This window comes from Podarcis cretensis (genome assembly GCF_951804945.1).
Source record: "Podarcis cretensis genome assembly, chromosome: 13".
In the NCBI taxonomy this organism is placed as follows: domain Eukaryota; kingdom Metazoa; phylum Chordata; class Lepidosauria; order Squamata; family Lacertidae; genus Podarcis; species Podarcis cretensis.
This window is the reverse complement of record NC_137182.1, coordinates 14,998,868-15,024,476: the sequence shown is the minus strand read 5'-3', so window position 1 is coordinate 15,024,476 and position 25,609 is coordinate 14,998,868. Positions and strand designations below refer to the sequence as shown.

At 46.7% G+C, this 25,609-nt stretch overlaps 1 protein-coding gene and 1 long non-coding RNA gene across 5 annotated transcripts in view; one reads left to right on the top strand and one right to left on the bottom strand.

Annotated features, from left to right (window-relative positions):
• Positions 1-19,903, top strand: part of SCN4A (sodium voltage-gated channel alpha subunit 4) — a 108,394-nt gene extending 88,491 nt beyond the window's left edge. For all 4 annotated transcript variants that reach the window (XM_079949208.1, XM_079949209.1, XM_079949206.1 and 1 more), the window contains 10 exons: positions 1,115-1,247; positions 2,178-2,332; positions 4,468-4,641; positions 6,267-6,389; positions 8,164-8,451; positions 10,171-10,224; positions 10,369-10,506; positions 13,760-13,864; positions 16,458-16,728; positions 18,480-19,903. In XM_079949208.1, coding sequence (XP_079805334.1) covers positions 1,115-1,247; positions 2,178-2,332; positions 4,468-4,641; positions 6,267-6,389; positions 8,164-8,451; positions 10,171-10,224; positions 10,369-10,506; positions 13,760-13,864; positions 16,458-16,728; positions 18,480-19,849 — 2,811 coding nt within the window. In that variant the 3' untranslated portion in view covers positions 19,850-19,903. The remainder of the gene's footprint in view (positions 1-1,114; positions 1,248-2,177; positions 2,333-4,467; positions 4,642-6,266; positions 6,390-8,163; positions 8,452-10,170; positions 10,225-10,368; positions 10,507-13,759; positions 13,865-16,457; positions 16,729-18,479) is intronic.
• A 910-nt stretch (positions 19,904-20,813) lies between these two features.
• On the bottom strand, positions 20,814-24,841 carry LOC307201176. Its single transcript, XR_013832614.1, has 2 exons — positions 21,026-24,841; positions 20,814-20,991 (listed from the first exon to the last, which is right to left on the bottom strand). It is a non-coding gene; the product is annotated as an uncharacterized lncRNA (long non-coding RNA).
• Between the last annotated feature and the right edge of the window lie 768 nt (positions 24,842-25,609).

The following is a 25,609-nucleotide window of genomic DNA, read 5'->3' as shown; positions in this document are numbered from 1 at the left end:
ATGGCCCAGGTAATGCAATCAATTATCCATTATCAGGTATCCTGGCAGACAGGAGGAAAAAAACCAACACACTCAAATTTCTGCTGTAGACCGCCCCTTCTCTGGTGTATGTATGATGTATGCGGGTGGTGGTCCAGGGGGTTCCAGGGTGGGCAATTTAAAATGTCTCTATAAGGGCTTGCACACCATTGTTCTGGGTTCCTCCTCTTTGCAATTCCCAATTGCAATTCAATGTATCCCTATCATGTTTTATGATTTTCCTGATATTGTAAGTGAGCCGGACCTGGTCTGTGGCCATAATAATAAATTCATTCATTCACCCCTTTCCTTCCTCCTTGCAGATAAATATTTGAGGTCAATTTGGGAGGGTCAAAATGGCTTCAGGATTGTTCTCCTGTACTATTTCAGACAGGTGGTTTATATACTTATGTATGTGTTTGCTTTGTACATTTATGAACATTTATTCTAAGGGACGCGGGTGGCGCTGTGGGTTAAACCACAGAGCCTAGGACTTGCCGATCAGAAGGTCAGCGGTTCGAATCCCTGCGACGGGGTGAGATCCTGTTGCTCGGTCCCTGCTCCTGCCAACCTAGCAGTTTGAAAGCACGTCAAAGTGCAAGTAGATAAATAGGTACTGCTCCAGCGGGAAGGTAAACGGCGTTTCTGTGCGCTGCTTTGGTTCGCCAGAAGCGGCTTAGTCATGCTGGCCACATGACCCAGAAGCTGTACGCCAGCTCCCTTGGCCAATAAAGCAAGATGAGCGACACAACCCCAGAGTCGGCCACGACTGGACCTAATGGTCAGGGGTCCCTTTACCTTTACTATTCTATATTTGAGACCTTAGAATTCTTATAACACAAGGGAGGCGTTCATGGTGAATTCCGGCACCTCTTTTTCTAGAAAAATAGCACTGGTCGCCCCTTTTAATCAGAGAAATGTTGGAGGATATGCTGTTGTGGGCTGGGGAGGATGTACTTAATGCCCTGATATCCGGTCATTTGTTCATTGTAATAGATGTCGGCCCATGATTGAACATCGCTTGATGGCACTCATACACCCTGCATAAAATCTAAGGTCCTTCTAGACTGTCGCTCTCTTCCTTTGCTCTTCTCAGAAGCCTCTGTCAGATGGGACGGAGTCGTCCATATGCAGCACTGTTGATTATAAGCCCCCAGACCCTGAGGAGGAGGTAGCTGTGGCTGAAGAGGATGCCGAGAATGATGAGCCAGAGGAATGCTTCACTGAAGGTAGGGTAGCCAGACAGCAACACGGGTCTTCTGGGAAGGACTTGAATATAGCCATGCTCTGCTCCGGTACATGTGAAGAAGAGAGCACATAATGCTTTGCCTTGAGAGAGCCAGTGTGGTGTAGTGGTTAAGAGGTTAAGAGTGGTTAAGAGCAGTGGACTCATAATCAGGTGAACCAGGTTCGCTTCCCCGCTCCTCCACATGCAGCTGCTGGGTGACCTTGGGCCAGTCACACTTCTCTGAAGTCTCTCAGCCTCACTCACCTCACAGAGTGTTTGTTGTGGGAAAGGAAGGGAAAGGAGATTGTTAGCCGATTTGAGACTCCTTTGGGTAATGATAAAGCGGGATATCAAATCCAAACTCCTCCTCCTCCTCCTCCTCCTCCTCTTCTTCTTCTGTTTAGGGAAGGTTTTAATGTTTGATGCATTACTGTATTTTAATATTTTGTTGGAAGCCGCCAAGAGTGGCTGGGGATGCCCAGCCAGATGGGCGGGGTATAAATAATAATAAAATTATTATTATTATTATTATTATTATTATTATTATTATTAACCGACAGGGCCCAGGCCCAGAACCTGCTTTCATTGTTAAACAGCCTTAGAGTACATGACAAAGTAACAGAAAACAGAATGTCCTCGCGCATGTGCAGGTTTTTTTTTTAAGCCTGCAAACCAGACATCATTAATTAGTTGGGTGGTTTTTGTTTTTGTTTGCATTTCCTTTTCATTAAGATGATGGAATGTTATATAAATAGTTACAGAATGTACATTAAGCCGCAGGCAGTGAGATAAATAGGATAGCGTTTGGCAGAAACCAAACCGCAGCAAAATGGAAACGGCGCTGGCTGTGCCAGGTACAGGTCAGAATGGAAACTGCAGCTTTCTTCTGTTCCTAGCTGTGGGCTTACTATTGGCATGTTTCTACCTGCAGCCTGTGTCCGGAGATGCCCTTGCCTCTACGTTGACGTCAAGACAGAGAAGGGGGAGAAGTGGTGGAACCTCCGGAAGACGTGTTTCAAGATCGTGGAGCACAACTGGTTCGAGACGTTCATCATCCTCATGATTCTCCTTAGCAGTGGAGCCCTGGTAAGTAAGGGCCACCTTGCCAACAAAGGTCCGTATAGTTAAAGCCATGGTTTTCCCAGTAGTGATGTATGGAAGTGAGAGCTGGACCATAAAGAAGGCTGATGGCCGAAGAATTGATGTTTTGAATTATGGTGCTGGAGGAGACTCTTGAGAGTCCCATGGACTGCAAGAAGATCAAACCTCTCCATTCTGAAGGAAATCAGCCCTGAGTGCTCACTGGAAGGACAGATTGTGAAGCTGAGGCTCCAATACTTTGGCCACCTCATGAGAAGAGAAGACTCCCTGGAAAAGACCCTGATGTTGGGAAAGATGGAGGGCACAAGGAGAAGGGGACAACAGAGGACGAGATGGTTGGACAGTGTTCTCGAAGCTACAAACATGAGTCTGCCCATACTGTGGGAGGCAGTGGAAGACAGGAGTGCCTGGCGTGCTCTGGTCCATGGGGTCACGAAGAGTCGGACACAACTAAACGACTAAACAACAACATCCCTTGGGGAGGAAGGGCAGTGGTTTCAAATTGCTCCGAAAAGAGAGGGCAAAGTATTAGACATGGTTGTTCAGGAATCCCGTCCCACATATCTTCCTGGACGAATGAAGAAAAGAGACCTCACTTTAGTTTCAGCAGGGCTGTCAAGGCCTGTGACATGGAAGAGGGAACAAGCTTGCTTTCTCCTGCTCTGGAGGGGGAGGACTTGAACGAACGTCTTCACGTTACAAGAAAGGAGTTTCCGACTGTCAGGTGTGCGTGCAGGAGCCAGGCCCTGGGACCAATAGGACTCTGCAGGACTGGGGCCTTCCTAAGTTTGTTCTGGAGAGGCAAGGCGTGGCCTCACAGGTGAGGCCGATTGGTAACTCACAGCACCTGGTGGCAAGAGCTGGGAAGGGATATAAGGTCAGCATTTCCCTTCGGCTCTTTGGCACAGCAACACGTTCCCTGCCTTCGGCTTCTTGCTTCCTGATCCTTGAACCTCTACATCTTGACTCCCTGCTTCTTGATCCTCGGACCCTTGACTTCTTGACTCCTTGCTTCCTGACCCTCGGACTCTTGGCTTCCTGACTCCTGGACCCCCATTCCTGCTCCCACCCCACCATCTTGACCCTGGTCCTGACGTCCCCTGCCGGGACTATGATCACCCGTGAACTGGACTGTGACACCGACAAAACATGTGGAAAAGCTTTCTGACAGTAAGAGCTGTTCCGTAGTGGAACAGTCTCCCTCCAGAGGTTGTGGACACTCCTTCCTTGGAGTTTGGACGGCCATCTGTCATGGATGCTTTAGCTGAGATTTCCGGACTAGATGACTCTCTGGGTACCTTCCAACTCTATGATTCTATGGTTCTTCTCAAATAAGTTGCTAGTGGGTGTGATCTCTGACCTCATTGCTTCCAGGAGGGTGTCTCCTTGTGCTACCCAAGCATTGCTTTTCCACTATAAACGGCAAATGGAATTGCACTTGACTTTTCACACCTGGGAGAGGGTTGTCCTTTGCTTTGTTTTGTTATAAACATCCCACTGTGTTCTATCCAAACTGGGAGGCATGGCATAATCAGAGAGAGAGAGAGAGAGCAATGAGTCACACTGGTTTCATGGTTGGTATTCTGTCCTGAAATACACCCAACATGGATAGCTGGCCCTGATGATTACTTGAGGTTCCTGACCCCTATGGTTGTAATTCGTGGGCAATCATTTAATTCTATCCTGATTCTTATTTTTAGCTGTATCTTAATGTACCGTATTTTTTGCTCTATAAGACTCACTTTTTCCCTCCTAAAAAGTAAGGGGAAATGTGTGTGCGTCTTATGGAGCGAATGCAGGCTGCGCAGCTACCCCAGAAGCCAGAACAGCAAGAGGGATTGCTGCTTTCACTGCGCAGTGATCCCTCTTGCTGTTCTGGCTTCTGAGATTCAGAATATTTTTTTTCTTGTTTTCCTCCTCCAAAAACTCTGAGCGTCTTGTGGTCTGGTGCATCTTATAGAGCAAAAAATACAGTATTTGATGTTTGATGTTAGCTGCCCTGAGCCCGGTCTTGGCCGGGGAGGGTGGTGTATAAATAAAAAATTATTTACTTACTTACCCAGGTTGGTGGGTTGCAGAGAAGGTTTCCCCAGATGACTCTGAGCCTCTTCCTCTTTCAGGCTTTTGAAGACATCTACATAGAGCGTCGTCGGACCATCCGCATCATCTTGGAATATGCTGACAAGGTCTTCTCGTATGTTTTCGTTATCGAGATGCTTCTCAAGTGGGTGGCCTATGGGTTCAAGGTGTACTTCACCAATGCCTGGTGCTGGCTGGATTTCCTCATTGTTGATGTAAGTTGCGGCTTGAGGGGGAGGGAGTTGTTTGAGACAGGAGTCTGTTTTTAGTATCGTTGCTGGCTACCCCAATCTCTGCCAAGAGGTGAAAATTCCAGGGGTCTTAACCAGGGTTTGTGTGGGGAAAATGAGCCACAGTGGAGGCTGTAGTGCAGGCATAGGCAAACTCGGCCCTCCAGATGTCTTGAGACTACAGTTCCCATCATCCCTGACCACTGGTCCTGTTAGCTAGGGATGATAGGAGTTGTAGTCCCACTCAGGAACATTCTACCATATGTGGTGGACATGTAGGAAAATACAGGTATTCTGGGAGAGCATACATGCAGAACTGCAAAAAAAATGCTAAAGATCTCTTTCAATAAAAAACCAGAGGCCTACCTCCTGGGAATAACAGATTTGGATATTCCACAAAAGAGGAAGGGTATCTTTTTATATGCGACGGCGGCAGCAAGAGTTTTGATCGCAGCAAAATGAAAGAGTAATGAAATCCCCTCTATACAAGATTGGATCCAAAAGCTGACAGAATATGCCGAATTAGATGGTTTATCAGAAAAGATAAAGAATAAACCAAAACAGGAATTTGTTTCTAAATGGGAGGTCTTCAAAGAATATCTGAAAAATAAATATAGTAGTTTAAATTCTGTTGCAGCATTCGAGGAACTTCAGTAATAGTTGCTAGGTAGACAGAAGAAATTAGATTTATTGAGAATAAGTTTAATTATGAAAAAAATGTGTAGTGGCAGTAAGTAACATGAATTTGAAATATGGAATAGACGGGAAGTTGGGTCTTTAGTGTTAAGACCAATAGATGTTTTATTGTTTGCCAAGAAAATTATGTGGCTATGGTTATTTTTGTAATTTGTGTGTAATTTGGTATTTGTTGTTGTTTTTTTTTGTGTGTGTGTGTGTGTGTGTTTTTTCTTGTTGTATAAATAAATAAATAAATAATAATGTAAAAAAAAAAAAGAGTTGTAGTCCCAAAACAGCTGGAGGGCCGAGTTTGCCTATGTCTTTATGAAATATGGCTTATTTACACATATTGACTTCTGAGTCTGGATGGAGAAAGGGTTCTGAGTACCACATCTCCCAAGGGACTTGCTGCCCATAGAAGCGCAGCACTGAATTCGAAAGAAGCCAAGACAGCATCCCTGTGTCTACTCTACACAGCTTGTCCGTTCCTCAGCCTGTATGGCCTCAGGCCCCCCCACCCTTCTTCTTACCCAAAATCCTTTCTAAAAATGCAACCGAGCATCAGGTAAAAAGGACGTTTTTTCCTGTGGTGACATCACACCGCCTGTAATCCTGACACCCTAGCCCTCTCAACCCTGCTGTTGTCTTTTGCTAACAAACACACAGCTGTTACTCTTGTCCCCTGCAAACCCATCACAGTATTAACCGTAGGAGCTGGCTGACAAAATTTGTTTCTGGCAGCAGATGTTATATGTATCCGTCTCAAAGACTGGTCCCAAAACATGGGTCGCTAAATGGGTAACCATGTTCCTTCTTGTGGATATTTTAAGGATGTTTGACAAGAAACCTGGATCCTGACCAGGGATCCTTTCGGTGGTCTCTCTTATCATGTTTGCCAGCTTTGTCCGTAAGCATTCGGCTTTCTCCACCAGGTCTCCCTCATCAGCTTGACAGCAAACTGGATGGGCTATTCGGAGCTGGGGGCAATCAAATCCCTGAGGACGCTCCGTGCTCTGAGACCCCTTCGGGCTTTGTCCAGATTTGAAGGCATGAGGGTAAGTTTTGTGTGGCGTCCCGAGGTTTTGCTCCCCACTTTCCCCCCCGAGTGGTGAGGATTTCACAGAGTGAGGACTTCGTGTCTCTTGGAAGGAGGTTGTGGGGCTCAGGCTGGCCTCAGAAACGTGTCCTTTGAGCAGCAGTTTCTGGTGCCTAATTTATTTAAAGATGTTTACATCTCCAAGGGGGACGCGGGTGGCTCTGTGGGTTAAACCACAGAGCCTAGGACTTGCCGATCAGAAGGTCGGCGGTTCGAATCCCCGTGACGGGGCGAGCTCCCGTTGCTCGGTCCCTGCTCCTACCAACCTAGCAGTTTGAAAGCACATCAGAGTGCAAGTAGATAAATCGGTACCGCTCCGGCGGGAAGGTAAACGGCGTTTCTGTGCGTTGCTCTGGTTCGCCAGAAGCGGCTTAGTCATGCTGGCCACATGACCAGCTGTACGCCGGCTCCCTCGGCCAATAAAGCGAGATGAGAGCCCCAACCCCAGAGCTGGCCACGACTGGACCTGATGGTCAGGGGTCCCTTTACTTTTACATCTCCAAGAAGCTCATAATAGTGGCCACAGAGTTGTTTCTCCCATTCTAACCTTGCAACAACGCCCAAGTGATAAGCCAGCATGAGAGAGAGTGACTGCCCAAGGTTACCCAGGGACTATGGATCAATGGGGATGAGAAACCAGGTCTTCCCAGTCAGAAAGTGTGAGGCAAAAGCTAAGTGTGGGCGAGCCTAGAGTCTTGTATGTTTCCAGTACACTCGATGGCATCACATCTCACAGGTGAAGAGTGTGCTATTATATCCACATGTGCAGAATATTCTCCACTCCATTATGGCACTGAAAACAGGTTCTGGAGCTCATCCCTGGCAATCCCTGCTTCGGACAACCCTATAAACTTTTGGTGGCTCAGAGGATCATTCCCACTTACCGTATTGGCCCGAATATAAGCTGCACCCGCAAATAAGCCGCACCTTTAAAGATTTTTTGGGGGATAAAAGGTAAAGGTAAAGGTACCCCTGCCCGTACGGGCCAGTCTTGACAGACTCTGGGGTTGTGTGCCCATCTCACTTAAGAGGCCAGGGGCCAGTGCTGTCCGAAGACACTTCCGGGTCACGTGGCCAGCGTGACATCGCTGCTCTGGCGAGCCAGAGCCGCACACGGAAATGCCGTTTACCTTCCCGCTGGTAAGCGGTCCCTATTTATCTACTTGCACCTGGAGGTGCTTTCGAACTGCTAGGTTGGCAGGCGCTGGGACCGAGCAGCGGGAGCGCACCCCGCCGGAGGGATTCGAACCGCCGACCTTTCGATCGGCAAGTCCTAGGCGCTGAGGCTTTAACCCACAGCGCCACCTGCGTCCCTTTTTTTGGGGGGGGGGGAGAGAGAAAAAAGACAATACCACAATATAAGCCGCTCCCTTCAAATTCCGCAGGCACTCACACCCGTAAATGGCAAATGTGGAAGAAAACCCTACAGCGATATCGCAAAAGCCAATTTTTGTAAGGTGGCGAATTTAAGCCGCGCTTTAACTTTTCAGTCGGAATTTGGTGAAAAAAGTGTGGCTTATATTCGGGCCAATACGGTATGAATGTTGTTGAATTTCCGATAAGCTGATATACTACCTTCTTGCCTTTTCTAGCCTACAAGCAATATAATTTGAAAAACTCTAAATGTGGAATTTAATTTAAAGTTTGTTTGTTTTTTAAAAAGATGGCATTTGTGGGGGAAAAAATATTTTTGGCATCACTTTGGTTAAACCTCCTCTTTCTCTGGGAGCCAGGTGGTCGTGAATGCCCTTCTGGGAGCCATCCCTTCCATCATGAACGTCCTCTTGGTCTGCCTGATATTCTGGCTCATCTTCAGCATTATGGGGGTCAACCTCTTCGCAGGGAAGTATTATCGCTGCATCAATACCACCACGGGCGACTACTTCGAGCTCTCGGTGGTGAACAACAAGAGCGATTGCATGACTCTCCTCGACGTTTACAATGCCACGGACGTCCGCTGGGTCAACGTCAAGGTCAATTTTGACAATGTGGGCATGGGATACCTCTCCCTTTTGCAGGTGGTGAGTGTACAGTACCTCCTTCTCTGCCTGCTAGGGGCCTCCTTTGAATACGCTTCTTCTGAGGACTTTTCTCCCATCATGCCTTGCAAGGAAAAACCCCACCACCATGTCAATGTGGCAACCTTCCTTCGTACTGTATCCAGACTTCTTCCTGGTGGTTTGCTGCGCTTATAAGAGAAAACTGCTCCCTTTCCCTTATGGGGTATTCCGGAGCCCGTATAGAGTGGGTTCCCTTTCGGTAGGAGAGAATAACAGAGGCCAACCAGAGTATATTGAGAAGCAAAGCAGCTAGTAAGCCTGATTTTTATTCAAGGAGCTGTTGCAACAGGGTCCCCACTCACCACACGCTTGAGGGAGGAGAAACCTGAAAAATGGCTTTTGAAATTGCCCACCCTGTAGCCCAAGACCACCCCCAAAAACATACATACATCACAGAAGGAGGCGGTCTACAGCAGAAATCCTGTCTGCCAGGATACCTGATAATGGTCACTGGTTGCATTACCTGAGCAGCCTGACAATTCTTTTGTGATTTTTAATACTTTAGTTCCTGAGTCCAGGTCACAGGCTCACCCTATTCATACACAAAGACGCCCTTAAGGCAGGATTTGCAAGCAAAAAGACAATGGGGAGGCTTTCCCCATTTGCCTCCCTTACTGCAGAGGAATAGTTGAGGATGTTGGGAGAGTCAAAATGGCTTCAGGATCGCTCTCCTGTACTATCTCAGACACATGGTTCATATATTTAGATATGTGTGCATTTATGTATATTTATTCTATATTTGAGACCTTAAAATTCTTATAACACTGTGATGCCTACTCATTGGTGAGGCACATTCGTCCTAATTTCTGGTTACTCAATGGCAACTGTACAATATATTTGGGGCACACAGCCCAGTCCCCATTTGGAGAGCCAGTGTGGTGTAGTGGTTAAGAGCGGTAGTCTCGTAATCTGGGGAACTGGGTTCGATTCCCCGCTCCTCCACATGCAGCTGCTGGGTGACCTTGGGCCAGTCACACTTCTCTGAAGTCTCTCAGCCCCACTCACCTCACAGAGTGTTTGTTGTGGGGGAGGAAGGGAAAGGAGAATGTTAGCCGCTTTGAGACTCCTTAAAGGGAGTGAAAGGCGGGATATTAAATCCAAACTCTTCTTCTTCTTCTTCTTCTTCTTGGTGCACCCCCCTCTCAAACTCTATCTTGTGCAGGGTCATCTTAACCGTAGGCGTTAGGGGTGCTGGGCACCCGGGTGCCCGGCTCTCAGGGGCGCCAGGCCGAGAGTCTGGGGCCCGAGAGTTGGAGTCCGGGGAAGAGCCTGCCTGTCGGAGCACCACAGCAGGCTCTTCTGCTGCGGGCAGCTCTCCGCCACGAGTTCGGAGGCAAGCGAGCCAGTGGGGCACTGAGGCAGGTGGCTGGTTCTGCCCTCCGCGCCTGGGATTGGCATAGGGCAGTGGAGAGGCCTGTCCAGAGCGCTCCTCTGTGCCCTGCTCTGTGTGCCTTGACGGCCGACCCAAAGCCTGCTGCCCCCCCCCCAAATAAAGGCCGACAACTCTGGGCAATGGGGGGGGCACCAGGCAGATTTTTTGCACCCTGGTGCCACACATGCTTAAAACAGCCCTGATCTTGTGGATCTCTGTTCTGCCCCCCAAGTGCTTTAAGAACCTAGCAGCAAGACCCCACCTCTGCCAGGCACCACAATGAGTTTATCCTTCTGCGTTCCTCGTAGGCCACATTCAAGGGCTGGATGGACATCATGTACGCAGCCGTCGACTCCCGTGAGGTAATTCTGGGCTGAGGAGGAGGTGTTTGCTCAGTCCCACAGGCCTGTTGTAGGGGCATCCGGGTCTGGCCTGCACAATGGGGGAAGCGGGGGCCCCGACCGCAAGAGAAGGGTCTCTTCTCAACCTCTTCTCTGACCTCCCAGGTTGAGGAGCAGCCCGAATACGAAGTCAACCTCTACATGTACATCTATTTTGTCATCTTCATCATTTTTGGAGCTTTCTTCACTCTCAACCTTTTCATCGGCGTCATCATCGACAACTTCAACCAGCAGAAGAAAAAGATAAGTGTCTCTTGGCTTTGGGTTTCAGTTGCGGGCGTCACTGTTAGTGGGCACCACCCGCAGCAATAAAATTGGACTTTGAGGCACAATTCAGACATTTATCTTTGAGCAGAATGACTCTCGCGTGCTATTTGGAAGCGATGCTCACACTGTCATTGAAATTCTACTCAGTATTGATCCAGAGTAGATTCCAATGAATAGTAAGCAGAGTAAAAACCTAAACACGTTGCAGGATTCCCCAAAAAATAGACCAGAGGCAATTAATATTTCATCCAGCAGAGCTTTACTGCTACTGAAGGCAAATGAGCAAAATGGTCACAAATCCAATACATTCAGGATTGGCACTGTCCATAAGAAATCCACTTGCAGCAGACCTGACTTAAACACTAACTTATAATAAGTCTAAACCTTAACACTACATACAGAACACCACACCAGAAGGAAAAGAGATAGAAAAAGTGAAACCCAGGCTCCTTCTGGCCTATTTTTGTAGTCAACATGACCTTGACAGAAAGAGATAACAGAACCAGTTTAAGCCAGCTGTACTCAGCTTCTCTGAAGGAATAACCCTAACATTATGAAGTTTCTTTCACACAGAGAAGCTTCCAGAAGCTTCCAGAACCCTCTTGAATTAAATAGAATAGGGAAGATCTCTACACATCAGATCAATACTTTCTGCACTAAGAAATGCAAACGGCTCCAACTACAGGAGTCAGTATCTGGTGCAGAGTTCAGGGACATCAGCTGGGACCAGTTCACACAGCTGGTTTTTGAGGTGGAAGCCCACCTTGATAATGAGCTCAGGTACCAAATCTGAGCTCCACAGACAGGCCTGGATCCTAGTCTCTCAGCGCCGGGACACTCTACATCAGTGTTCCCCAACCTTGGGCCTCCAGCTGTTTTGGACTACAATTCCCATCATCCTTGACCACTGTTCTTGCTAGCGAGGGATGATGGGAGTTGTAGTCCAAAAACAGCTGGAGGCCCAAGGTTGGGGAACACTGCTCTACATAATAGCAGAGATTCATGGAGCATGCATGTGCAGATCAGAGGGATTAACTTGAACCAAGCCTCATGCCTCACCAGTTTCTGTGCCAGAAGTCAAACTTCCCAAAGTGGCAAAGAGCGTAGAAAGCGGGGGAAGAGGAGACTCATGAGGAAAATAGGCTTTGTAGACAACATAGCCAGCTGGGGTTCCCCCGCAAATGTACATGGAATCAGGGTTGGGGGGTTAATTTTGTAGGTCACCTGTTCCATCCTCCCTACTCAATGAAAAGGAATCTAGAATCTAGAATTATAGCCCTCTTAGAGCTATAATTCCCAGCACCCTTCATAAACTACAATTCCCATGATTATTTTTGTCACGCACACACACTGCACATTGGAAACACATGATTTCCCCCAAAGAATCATGGGAACTGTAGATTAAGGTTGCTGGGAATTGTGATTCTGCAAGGAGTAAACTACAGTGGTGCCCCGCAAGACGAACGCCTCGCAAGACGGAAAACCCGCTAGACGAAAGGGTTTTCCGTTTTGGAGGCGCTTCGCTAAACGTATTTCTCTATGGGGTTGCTTCGCAAGACAGACAAATCTTGCGAGTTCCTGCGGTTTTTCCCCCCTTTCCCCCCCTTTTCCTAAGCCGCTAAGCCGCTTATCAGCTGATCCGCTGATAAGCCACTTAACAGCTGATCGCTAAAAGCCGCTAGACCGCTAATAGCGCTAATCCGCTAAACTGTCAATGGGCTTGCTTCGCAAGATGGAAAAACCGCTAGATGAAGAGAATCGCGGAACGGATTCTTTTCGTCTTGCGAGGCACCACTGTATAGTCCCTGTGATTCTTTTTAGGGGGGGGGGCGGTGGAGTCATGTACTTTAGATATGTGTTGAAATGTATGCTATGGGTGTGACCTCTGTGGGGAGCAACGTGCTTCCACCAGCTGCTTCAAGACAGTAATGTGAGAGTTCACTACCTTTAAGCAACAGGCTTCCAAAAATCATGGAATCAAAGAATTGCAGAGGGACCTTGTGGGTCATCTGGTCCAACACCCTGCAGTGCTTTCATTAAATCAAGCCATTTCAAAACAGAGACAGCTACATATTCCCTGGACCTCTGGTTAGCCACAGGCACTTGTGTGTTGCATCAGGGAGGGAAACCGCCTGCCCTCTGAAAGAACAACTTTTCACTTTCCTGGGCCCTTCTTTTAATAGACTGGAGTGGTTTGGCAGGGAGAAGGGAGAAGATGGCCAAGGCCATTTTTTGGGTCTGGGCCAATCAAAGACAGCTCTGGAGCAGGGCTTAGAGCAGCCGGTTAGATACGGTCTTTCCTTAGTTTACGCCCAAGACTTAAGACCACAATAGAGTAGCCTGGCAACAACAGGGACGTTTCTAGAAATCCAAAGCTTTCACAGGACACTGAAGAGTGAGTTAGCATCATTTGGCAGGATGGAAGTGAGGGGAAGCGTTTGCGGCTTCTGCTGTCGAGTGACAGACTGATCGACAGAGAAAAATAAACTAGCGCGCATGAACAAGGCATAGCTGTCAACTTACAGATTTGAAAATAAGGGATCAGCAGCCAAAATAAGGGATTTTAGTCAACCAGCAGCCAAACAAAGCCTCAAGTTGTGGTTCCCATAGCACAGCAACCCGGCAAAGAGGATGCAGCAAGGAAAACCATCACCTCTCCGCTGGGAAGCGCTGAGCAAAGGCGAGTCCCCAGGCAACGCGGCCGATTTGATCGGCACAAGGCATGCAAGCTCCACCCCCCAGTCATTCTTATACTCCTTATTGGGTGAGCAACGCAGCCAAGCAACACAGTTGGAGCCTCCCTCCTCCCTGGCCGGCAGGGAGGGAGGGAAAGGAGCTGCTTCCTTTGAAACCCCGGGAAATTTAAGGGACATCATCAATAAGGGACAGCAGCGGGACACGGCGCTGGGATAAGGGACTGTCCCGCCAAATAAGGGACGGTTGACAGCCATGGAACAAGGCAGGAGACTTGTTGCGAGTGGAAGGCAGGGAGGGGAGTTTGGGTGTTTGGAAAAGATGGAGGCGGTCTAGCGAAATTGACCAAACTCTATAAATCCAGCCCAGTTACCATCGCTCCGCCTCAGAAATTAAAAGGCAGTTTCTGTGGTTCACTCTGAGCCCTGGAAACTGGGTGTGAAGTGGGGCTGTGAAGTGGAAACCTTCCGTGGGTCTTGGGCACTGCAACAGATGACTTCCTCCCATGTCTAATAAGTTGTGATTCCCTTTTTACTTTGGAGGAAAGGACATCTTCATGACAGAGGAACAAAAGAAATACTACAACGCCATGAAGAAGCTAGGCTCAAAAAAGCCGCAAAAACCCATCCCAAGGCCTCAGGTATTTATTTGCTTAAATAATGAGAAGCAACCTTTCTGGTCCAAGGTAGCTGACAGTAACTGCACCCTAAACCACAATATAATACAGTGCACCGTAATGAAGGCTTGAGTCTGGCATGTTGTATGATGTTGGGTTTTATGGTTACACGTTTTTTCAAAGCACAAAACCCAGCAACGTATTAGAACATAAATCGGTATGAAACAATTTCCAAGCCACAGCAGTAAAGCAATAAAGCTAGCAGAATGTGCAGAAGACCCATATCAATTAAAAGCCAGCGGAAATGGTGTGTGAGAAATTATACCAAGGCAACTAATTCAAATGTAATTTGCAGCAAGTACAGCCACAGTATAATAATAATAATAATAATAATAATAATAATAATAATAATAATTTTTTATTTATACCCCGCCCTTCCTGGTTCAAAAACCGGGCTCAGGGCGGCTAACAACAAATTCAAAACACATTAAAACATTTAATTATAAAAAGCAGTATAAAATACAGTATAAAAACATGAATAACAATAAAATTCAAAAATCAATTAGTTAATCCCCAGGGCTAGCTGGCTGAATTGGTCCTACTTGGGCCAGCGAGGAGGCCAGGGGAGAATTAGCTGTGCGGTCTCAGAGCAGGTGATTGTCATAAAAGGGGAGGGGGGAAGGAAGATAAGGGAAATAAAAGATCAGACTGAATTCAGATTAAAGGCCAGGCAGAATAGCTCTGTCTTACAGGCCTGACGGAAGGATGATGAATCCTGAAGGGCCCTAGTCTCATGGGACAGAGCATTCCACCAGGTCGGAGCCATCACTGAAAAGGCCCTGGCCCTGGTGGAGGATAGTCTTAACTTCCTTAAGGCCCTGTTACGTGGCTTTTTGTCCATTGCATCGAGAGATCTCTGGCCACAGAGCCAGAGTTGCATGATGCCCAACATTCATTTGCTCACAATAGGTCAGTTTCCTTTACATGATGTGTGAACAAGAGATCCTCCTTTCATGCGCTGAGCCAAGATTCCTGCAGGAAAGGGAATGCAGGGCTCTGGGCGTTGTGACAAGAGAGGATGTGTACACCTGTCTGCAGATAGTGTGCACCCCTGATGTTGTTGCAGATCTTTGTAAATCTATTTGGAACAAGGGAGGGAGTGGGGAAGGGGAGACCTGGGATTCCTTCCCAGGCAATCTCCATCTGTTCTCCAACCCTGCAGCCTTCCCATTTTTCCTTCTCTCTCCTTTGCTTCCCAATTTCTGCTGAGATCAAAGTCCCTCGACTCCCCACTGTTTCCTTCCTTTTTTATTTTACTTTAAAGCTTCTTATTTTTACTTTATTGAAAAATGCAAACTGAAACACCACTGCTTTCTTGAGCCAGCCTATGATTTCTTTTTTCTTAGTGCCGTGTATTTTCTGCCCATGAGGTTATCTAGGCTGCAAAAGAAAGAAAGAAAGGAAATACAGTTTTTATTTTAAAAAAATTCTTTTGAAACAAACAAATGAAACTACACATAGTGTTTCTACTTACAATTCATAAGAGTCTTATTCACAGAATCACCATTCTTCTTTTGGACCAGTCAGGGAATTTGTATCCTGCTGGTTCTTAATGACCACAGACATCTGTTAAAAGTGGTCCTGAGAACGGCTAAGGAAAGCCAAAGGAGGCAAGTGTCTGTCTGAAAGGATCAGAGGACAAACTTTCAGTTTGCCACAGAGCTTTTAACCTTTCCTCATGGTTAGGGCAGTATAAACAAACCTTATGTGCATTTACATAACAGAAGGCTCAGAAATTAAAAAGCAAAAACAACTGCCTCCTTCCTTCCTTCCTTCCTTCCTTCCTTCCTTCCTTCCTTCCTTTTCTATCCTGCAGTTCTTCCAAAGAGCTCAAAGGTAGTGAGTAATTCATGGGTTGTTCTCTATGTTACTTTTATAATAATAATAATAATAATAATATTAATAATATTAATAATATTTATTTATACCCTGCCCTCCCCAGCCAAGACCGGGCTCAGGGCAGCTAATACCCGATATAAAAACAAATTGATTGAAATACAACTTAAAAACAAGATTAAAATACAACATTAAAACAGTAAAACAGTAAAATACAGCCTCATAGCAGGGTCTCCCAAACTTGGGTCCTCCGCTGTTGTTGGGCTACAACTCCAACCATCCCTGACCACTGGTCCTGCTAACTAGAGATGATGGGAGTTGTAGTCCAAAAATAGCAGGAGTTCCAAGTTTGGGAAACCCTGTTTTATAGCAACCTTGCTGGCTTGATTAGACTGAGAGGTGGTTCTTTGCCTCAAATCATCTCAGTGAGGTTCCTATTCAGCCAGGGGTGTTCCCAGACCAAGTCCAGCACACTGTCCTGTTATTCCACACAAAAAGTTTTTGGAGCACACATACATTCTTAGATCATGTTCCATGGGGTTGGATGCCGGGCGATTATTTTCCCATTTCTTTGCCCGTTTGAACATTCTTGTGTGGGGTTTTCTCCTCCATTTCTCTTCTCTTCTCTTCCCTCGTCTGTCTCTGCCCGTATGTCTTTGTCCCTTTCCTGTGTGTGTCTCTCTCTCACACCTGTGCCTGCCTGCCTTCCACCTTACTAAAGAACAAATACCAAGCGATGATCTTTGACTTTGTGACCCAACAAGCCTTTGATATAGTCATCATGATCCTCATTTGTCTTAACATGGTGACGATGATGGTGGAAACAGACGACCAAAGCGAAACCAAGATAAACATTCTCTTCCAAATCAACCTGATCTTTATTGTCATCTTCACGGCCGAGTGCTTCCTCAAGATGATTGCCCTGCGATACTACTTCTTCACGGTCGGCTGGAACATCTTTGATTTCGTCGTGGTCATTATCTCCATCATAGGTGAGGATCATGTGAAGGTGGCTCTTAAATCTGACAAAAATATTGTCCAGTAGCACCTTAGAGACCAACTAAGTTTGTTCTTGATGCTACTGGACATATATACTGTATATACTGTATATATACAGTGGTACCTTGGGTTACATGGGTAGCGCTGTGGGTTAAACCACAAAGCCTAGGACTTGCTGATCAGAAGGTTGGCGGTTTGAATCCCCGTGATGGGGTGAGCTCCTGTTGCTCGGTCCCTGCTCCTGCCAGCCTAGCAGTTCGAAAGCACAAAGTGCAAGTAGATAAATAGGTACCGCTCCGGTGGGATGGTAAACGACGTTTCCGTGCGCTGCTCTGATTCGCCAGAAGCGGCTTAGTCATGCCAGCCACATGACCTGGAAGCTGTATGCCGGCTCCCTCGGCCAATAAAGCGAGATGAGCGCCGCAACCCCAGAGTCGGCCATGACTGGACCTTTACCTCGGGTTACAGACGCTTCAGGTTACAGATGCTTCAGGTTACAGACTCCACTAACCCAGAAATAGTACCTCAGGTTAAGAACTTTGCTTCAGGATGAGAACAGAAATCACGCAGTGGCAGTGCAGCGGCAGCAGGAGGCCCCCTCAGCTAAAGTGGTGCTTCAGGTTAAGAACAGGGTCAGGCTCTGCCCGGTTCCTGACATCACCTGGTGGACGGGTGGGTGTGGTTTCAGGGAGATGGGCTCATAACCCATCCAGGTGGGCCAAGGTTGTAGCAGGAGCCTGAGGTTTTCCACCCCTGCTTTATGCCATCATCATTTTATAAGCTCATAGGTCCCTGTCGGGCAGATTGTGGTGTTTTAAAATGCTGTTTCCTTTTAATTATTTTGTGCTTCTTTGCACCTTTGGCATCTCAGTTTAGCTTCCTGTTAGAACAAAAGACTGGAACCTTTTCTACAGTGTGAATAATTATTTATACCCAGTGCTTTTTTCCTGGGGGTACGCAGGGGTACGCATACCCCTAAACATTTTGTGAATCTTTGTACTTTTGCCCATTTACTGTCTTTATTTTTCCTGATTTGAACTATAAAATGGTGGTTTTCTTGAGTCAAAATGAGAGTACCCCGAAACATTTTTTTAGACAAAAAGGGACTGTTTATACCCCGCCCATCTGGCTGGGTTTCCCCAGCCACTCTGGGCGGCTCCCAACAGAATATTACAATAAAACACGATAAAGCATCAAGCATTAAAAGCTTCCCTAAACAGGGCTGCCTTCAGATGTCTTCTAAAAGTCAGATACAGTGGTACCTCGCAAGACGAATGCCTCGCAAGACGAAAAACGCGCAAGACGAAAGAGTTTTCCGTTTTTTGAGTCATTCCGCAAGACGAATTTACCTATGGGCTTGCTTCACAAGATGAAACGTCTTGTGAGTTCTTGCGAGTTTGTTTCCTTTTTCTTTAAGCCGCTAAACCGTTAATAGCCGCTAAGCCGTTAATAGCCGGTAAGCCGCTAATAGCCGCTAAGCCGCTAATAGCCGTGCTTCGCAAGACGAAAAACCGCAAGACGAAGAGACTTGCGGAACGGATTAATTTCGTCTTGCGAGGCACCACTGTAGTTGTTTATTTCCTTGACATCTGGTGGGAAGGCATTCCTCAGGGCGGGTGCTACTACCGAGAAGGCCCTCTGCCTCTGCAAATTCATTTGCTATTAACAATTTTTAAAAACTGTATCTCTTTGATGATGGACAAGAGGTTCTGAAGAAAATGACGTCTTCCTAACTGTCTTTCAGGACTTGTCCTCTCGGACATCATTGAGAAATACTTCGTATCGCCCACCCTCTTCAGGGTCATCCGCCTGGCCAGAATTGGGCGTGTCCTGCGGCTGATTCGGGGAGCCAAAGGCATCCGGACGCTCCTCTTTGCTTTGATGATGTCGCTGCCTGCTCTCTTCAACATTGGCCTCCTCCTCTTCCTGGTCATGTTTATCTATTCCATTTTTGGGATGTCCAACTTTGCTTACGTGAAGAAGGAATCTGGCGTGGACGACATCTTCAACTTCGAGACTTTTGGCAACAGCATCATCTGCCTTTTCCAGATCACCACGTCGGCTGGTTGGGACGGCTTGCTGAACCCCATCTTGAACAGCGGTCCCCCGGACTGTGACCCCGAACTGCAGAACCCTGGCAGCCATGTGAAGGGCGATTGCGGCAACCCTGCCATTGGCATCTTCTTCTTCTGCAGCTACATCATCATCTCCTTCTTGATAGTGGTCAACATGTACATCGCCATCATCCTGGAGAACTTCAATGTTGCCACGGAGGAGAGCAGTGAACCTCTGTGTGAAGACGACTTTGAGATGTTCTATGAGACTTGGGAGAAGTTTGACCCCGACGCCACGCAGTTCATTGATTACGCCATACTCTCGGACTTTGCGGACACCTTGCAACCTCCGCTGCGGATCGCTAAGCCCAACAAGATCAAGCTGATCACTTTGGACTTGCCCATGGTTCCTGGGGATAAGATACATTGCTTGGACATCCTCTTTGCACTCACCAAAGAAGTGCTGGGAGACTCGGGGGAAATGGATGCCCTAAAGCAGTCCATGGAGGAGAAGTTTATGGCTGCCAACCCCTCAAAGGTCTCCTACGAACCCATCACCACCACACTGAAAAGGAAGCAGGAGGAGGTGTGTGCCACCAAAATCCAACGGGCGTTTCGGAGGTATTTATTAAGGCGATCGATGAAACAGGCCTCTTACATGTACAGGCACAGCCAGGATGAAGAGACCCTGCTGGAAGGAGCCCCCGAGAAAGAAGGATTGATTGCGAAGAAAATGAATGAAATATATGGGTCTTCGGGCTCAGAGGTAGACATCCAAGTGTCTCCAGAAACCTCCCCACCTATTGAACTTAAGCCAGTCACCAGCACAGAGACTACGGACGACCCTAGCAAAACCAAGAGAGAGGCGGATCGTGGGGGAAAAGAGGAAGGCGATCCTGGCAAAACAAAGGAAGAAGAGGATCCTGGCAAAAAGGAGGAAGGCGACCCCAGGAAAACGAAAGAGAAGAAGGAAGATTCCGGCGGAACAAAGGAAGACGACCCCAGCAAAAGTAAAGAGAAGGGGGGCACCAAACGTGGTGTGAAAGAGTCGTTTGTATAATGCAAAGCACTTTTGGCCAACTGTCAATTGGCACCCCGATCCAAAAGACTTCTCTTACAGGGGCCCTTCCAAAATCATGTGCTGTAGTGAGCTAACCTCCTTCTCTTACCAGGTTCCTTGTACTCAGCTCAGCATCGTAACTTCGGAAACAGAGCCTCTCCTGGTTTCAAGTTGGGGTTTTGTTGTTGTTGTTGTTGTTGTTGTCCAGATTCGCCCCAGTGAGCGAAGATACCTTATTTTTTCCTTATGAGGTTAATGTGAACGATCTCTATTGCAGGTGGAAAGAACAGGTGTTTTAGTTTAATGGTAGGCGGGGTTCCGATGTCACATGTTCCAGGGCCAGTTCTGCTTTCAGTGCTTCCCTACTAGCGTTTTTAAGAAGTCTTGGAAGAAGAGCCAGAAGAGAAGGAAATGGCCAAAGATGAAAGTCTTCATAATTTCAGTCCTGCCATGTTCAAGCTTAGGCATGGAACGAGAAGACCAGTTTTAAGGAACTCAACCAGAGTTGTGTATATGCTTCACTTAAAAAGAAAAACGTATGAAAAACTGGGTTTTGTGGCCTGAATCAATTACGCAGATTTTCCTGTGGCTGCATATTCTGCATAATTTATTCTGCTTGTCAGGGGTGAACGAAAGCCTTGCCTCTGTATCACTGGCATGCAACAGACATGCACACACAAAAAACTTTCAAGGTTTGTTTGCACCCTCAAGGCCTAGATACCTGCTTGCTTTTTCAACGAAAGCAGAGGTTTTAAAGATGCCAAATTCAGTGCCCATGTGATCACAGAAAGCAGAATGCACAGAGCCCTGGATTTAACAACTTCTATCTGCTGGATAAACTTTGTGAAAGCTTCTGTCTTCAGCCATTTTCGCCTGTTTTTCCAAAAGCAGTAAAGAACTGCCATCTGCACTGGTTCTCAGATATTAACATCTGGATAGGGCTCTGTGGCTGACTTCTTATGAAAAAAAGGAAATATTTCTTAATGTTATCTCCTGGTAACAGACTGATAAGCAATTGGCTTAGGAGTGTTTACAGCAGGCAAAGATGAGGTGAATGGAGCTGAATAATAATTGAAATGAGGGGACAGTTTGGTGAACAAAAATCCACAATGTCTTAAAAAAAAAAAAAAAACTTGCTTCAGCTTTTTCCTTTCAAGTACTTGGAAGGACTCACACGATATTTTTTGTGTTATAAATGGTTTAAAGTGCAATTAAGAGTCTTAACCATTTGAACTCTCTATATTGTTTATTTTTTAAAAGTAAAAAATAAATAAATAGCAAAAGTAATGTGCTGATCTGTTCTCAGGGTTCAACGTCAGCTTTTAAATTGTTCTCATTCTCTACCAATCAACTAGGAAGATGTGCTGCGCTTTTACATAGTACCTATATATTCTGTCCAGAAATGTAGGCCGTTTTGCTTCGCCCCTCCCTCCACTCCATCAGTGGTGCATTTGAGTAATTTTAGATTCATTCTTCTGCATGGAGCCCTGGACTTCTGCCCCAAAGTCCTGTCCCGGCGGCACCACTTCTCCCCATTGCCCCCCACCCCAGTCCACACAGCAGGCAGGGTAAGGCCTAGAAGCTTGGAGTCTGTGTGGTTTGTTCCCATGCGCTGGCCTGAGGGAAGGGAATCTCAGAGACTGAACTGCAGGGACCTGCTATCTGCATAACCCAATAGTTTTCTGAACCAGCCCCCCAGAAATACAAAGGCAATATATTCCTGGTAAACATCCGTTTATATCAACTGCACCCATACAAGATGTTCCCAGTGGCTTGTGCCCTCAGCCTAACCAGTTTAAATAATAGGAGACACATGAATATTTAAGAACTGAAACAGTACTGGTATTCGCTACCCTCTCTCAGCCCTGCATCGCCCCACTGAATCTGACAAAGAAATTGGTTTATTTGTTCTGTCTGCCACACACTACCTCTGAGGCAACCATTATTGCCATCTGTTAGAAACAATATATTGGGCAGTGTGGATCATTGACTTCCTGCAGCAGTTGATTGAACTTTGAAAAGGCTGCCACCTTTTCTGCAGTTTTGTTGATGTAAGAATCCAGTCAGGTTATAAATCTTTTGTTTTATTTTTTCCACTTGCAGAGATAGATGACAGACAGACAGACAAACAGACAGACAGACAGACAGGAAGGACATGGGTGGTGCTGTGGTATAAACCACTGAGCCCCTTGGGTTTGCCGATCAGAAGGTCAGCGGTTCGAATTCCCGTGACGGGGTGAGCTCCCGTTGCTCTGTCCCAGCTTCTGCCAACCTAGCAGTTCGAAAGCACACCAGTGCAAGTAGATAAATAGGTATCGCTGTGGCAGGAAGGTAAACGGTGTTTCCATGCACTCTGGTTTCTGTTACGATGTTAGGTTGCACCAGAAGCGGTTTAGTCCTGCTGGCCACATGACCCAGAAAGCTGTCTGCAGACAAACCCCGGCTCCCTTGGCCTGAAAGTGAGATGAGCTCTGCAACCCCATAGTCGCCTTTGACTGGACTTACTGTAACTGTTCAGGGGTCCTTTACCTTTTTTTTTTTTTTTTAGATAGATAGAGAATCTGTACAATATCCTAACCACTAAAAAGTGTGCAAATAAAATATCCCCCAGAGAAGGCTCGCTGAGCAATTTCAGATAGAACTAGCAAGTGGCAGGATGTTCTGACAATGGAAACATTGAGGTTAATAGAAAATTAGCTATCATCCCTTGACCCATGAGGAGTGAGTGGGTAGGTGGGTATCATCCTGTGGACTTCAAACAATTCGCTAGATAGCGGGTATGTATAGACATGCATAACTAGAGCAGTCTGTTTTGGTCCACACGTACAGTACAACCTTCACTGAAGAGTAGAGTCTAGGAGAAACCAGTTCTGCTTCCTTCCACCAGATGGCAACTCTGCACAGCATCACAAAACCACCACCTCACCTTTCTCCAGAGCAGTTTTTAAAATAGCGGATTTTTTTTAATAAAAAAAAATCATACTTTGGTCTTGGTATAGATGGCGCCAAGGAATTGTTTAATTGGATCAGCTTGCATAGGGCCTGAAATATGTAAGTCTCCTTCCTTGGAGGTTTTTAAGCAGAGATTCGATGGCCGTCTGTCTCGGATAAAAATAATAATTTATTATTTATACCCCACGCATCTGGCTGGGCTTCCCCAGACACTCTGGGCGGCTTCCAACAAAATATTAAAATATAGTAATGCATCAAACATTAAAAGCTTCCCTAAACAGGGCTGCCTTCAGATGTCTTCTAAAAGTCTGGTAGTTGTTTTTCTCTTTGACATCTGGTGGGAGGGCGTTCTACAGGACGTGTGCCACCACCGAGAAGGCCCTCTGCCTGCTTTAGCTGAGCTTCCCTCCATGATTCTGTGATTTTTAGGGGTGGTAGTAAGAGGGAAGGAGTATCGGCGCTGGATTTGGAGGCAGTTTCATATGTCTTCTGAGGAGCGGAGCAGAAGGGTATCCAAGCACACCCCACCGACAGCAGAGCCCAAAAGCACCAACTCCTGTTTGTATGCGCGTATGTACACACCACGGGGACACAGGTGGCGCTGTGGGTTAAACCACAGAGCCTAGGACTTGCCGATCAGAAGGTCGGCGGTTCGAATCCCCGCGATGGAGTGAGCTCCCGTTGCTCAGTCCCTGCTCCTGCCAACCTAGCAGTTCGAAAGCACGTCAAAGTGCAAGTAGGGTAAATAGGTACCACTCTGGCGGGAAGGTAAACGGCGTTTCCGTGTGCTGCTCTGGTTCGCCAGAAGCGGCTTAGTCATGCTGGCCACATGACCTGGAAGCTGTACGCCAGCTCCCTCAGCCAATAAAGCAAGATGAGCGCTGCGACCCCAGAGTCGGCCACGACTGGACCTAATGGTCAGGGGTCCCTTTACCTTTACCTATGTACACACCACAGGTCTAGCGCACAAACTAAGACCGCACATGGCACCCTAATAGGGTCAGCCATCCTCCATGTGTTTATTGTCCCTTTAATGCATGTGTCGTGGCCTTCCTGTAACCATCCCACACAGCTGGTTTGTGTACACCCAGTGTAGGTCTCCCTTCAGAAAAAGTTTTGCACACAGAAGGCTTTCGCTTATATCAGGATACCATTCCTCAATATTCTTACTCGACACTCCCTGGACTGAACCCCAGAACTGCCACTAGGTTCTGGGTTTAAGCTCTGATGAACTGCACCTCAAGTCTTAATAATGAAAATAATAATAACTTTATTTATACACTGCCCATCTGGCTCGGTTTCCCCAGCCAACTCTGGCTGCCTTACAGCATATATAAAACATAGTAATCCATCAAATCCGGTAATATCTGGAATGCGTTTTAAATTTTTAGATTAGAAGCCTAGCCACCTGAAGCTTTGCAAGCCAATTTCAGGTAGGGAAATGCACTTTGAAATTTATTTTTTGCACCCCAAATTAACTCCGCATCTGTTTCAGCAGTGTCTAATCTGACGCCCAAAATCACTCGTTCGGTTTTGTACATGCCTTTTGGAGAATGAGAGAAAAATGTTGCTAATGGGTACCTGGATTATTGCTTGAGCAAGGTGAATTTTTCTCCCAATTAAAGGTAATATTCCTGTCCCTTCCCCTTCGCCAAGCAGAGACTACAGTTCTTTCAGGATTGGAAGCCTGCATTTCAGTCAGCGGAGTCTTCTTGGGGATGTTTCTCCTTCCAAGTGGCAAAACTGGAGTTTCCCAATTGCCTACTGGAAAATCTAATTTTTTCAGCTACTCCGCAGAGCAGGGGGCCGTCCAGGAATTGTGTTACCTGAGACGAGAGTTTTCAACTGTGTTTACATGTTAACAGCTGTGGAAAAGAGGACTCTGCTCCATTTCAGATAGACTCTGTTGCTTGTACATTATGTGACACTCTGTGATAAAGAAAGAAAAAGCTTTAACTCCATAACATTGTGCAATGTTTTCTTTGTACATTTCTTAAAATAAACTGTAAATGAGCTATTGTTACTTTCAGAACTATATGCTGGTTTTCTTACCAACACTTCCACCCGCACCTGCCTGCCTTTCTTGGTGTTTAAAAAGAGAAAGAGAGAGGTGATGTAGCTTAAGCCTGTCCGCAAAACATGCCACCCAAGTCCTTTCCTTCTCAATAGGCGAAGAGCTGCTTGCTATTATTTAGATTTGAGAAATGGAATATCTGTTCATACCATTACAAAAGTTGGGTGCGACCACCCACACTCTGCAAGAATCCCAGGGGGGTTCCAGGCCACAGTCTGTGTTCTTTTGGAAAATCGAGACACGTCGGAGACTCTCGTAGGTTTAAGAAATATGGTTTATTCACTTATAAACCTAAATTTCAGTGTGCATGGAGGGAGTCCAGATCTTACAGCACGGTCATTTTAAGAGGGGCTTGTGCAGCCTTGGAGTCCAAGGGACTTCTTCCAACCGACCTTCAGCCAGCCTGCCCAAGATGGATCCTAGTCATTTTTCCTCCTCCTCCTTCCCAGAACAGCCTGCTGAAAACTCTCTTTTCCTGTCACCTCACATCCAGTTACCCTGACCACCTTTCAAACCCCCAGTTTCTGTTCACATCTCAGGGCAAGGGAGGAGTTCTCTGGCATTGCTAGTTAGGCTCTCCGTGGCCTTGAATTGTTTCTTAACGGCCCTTGCTTGGGCCTCAGGTTGCTGACCCCTGGTCTAGCTCTACCCCCTTCTGGGTGACAGCTTTGTGTGCTACGATACTTTTTAAACAAGCAAGGTGAGGTCACTTCAAATGTACACACAACTGTGTC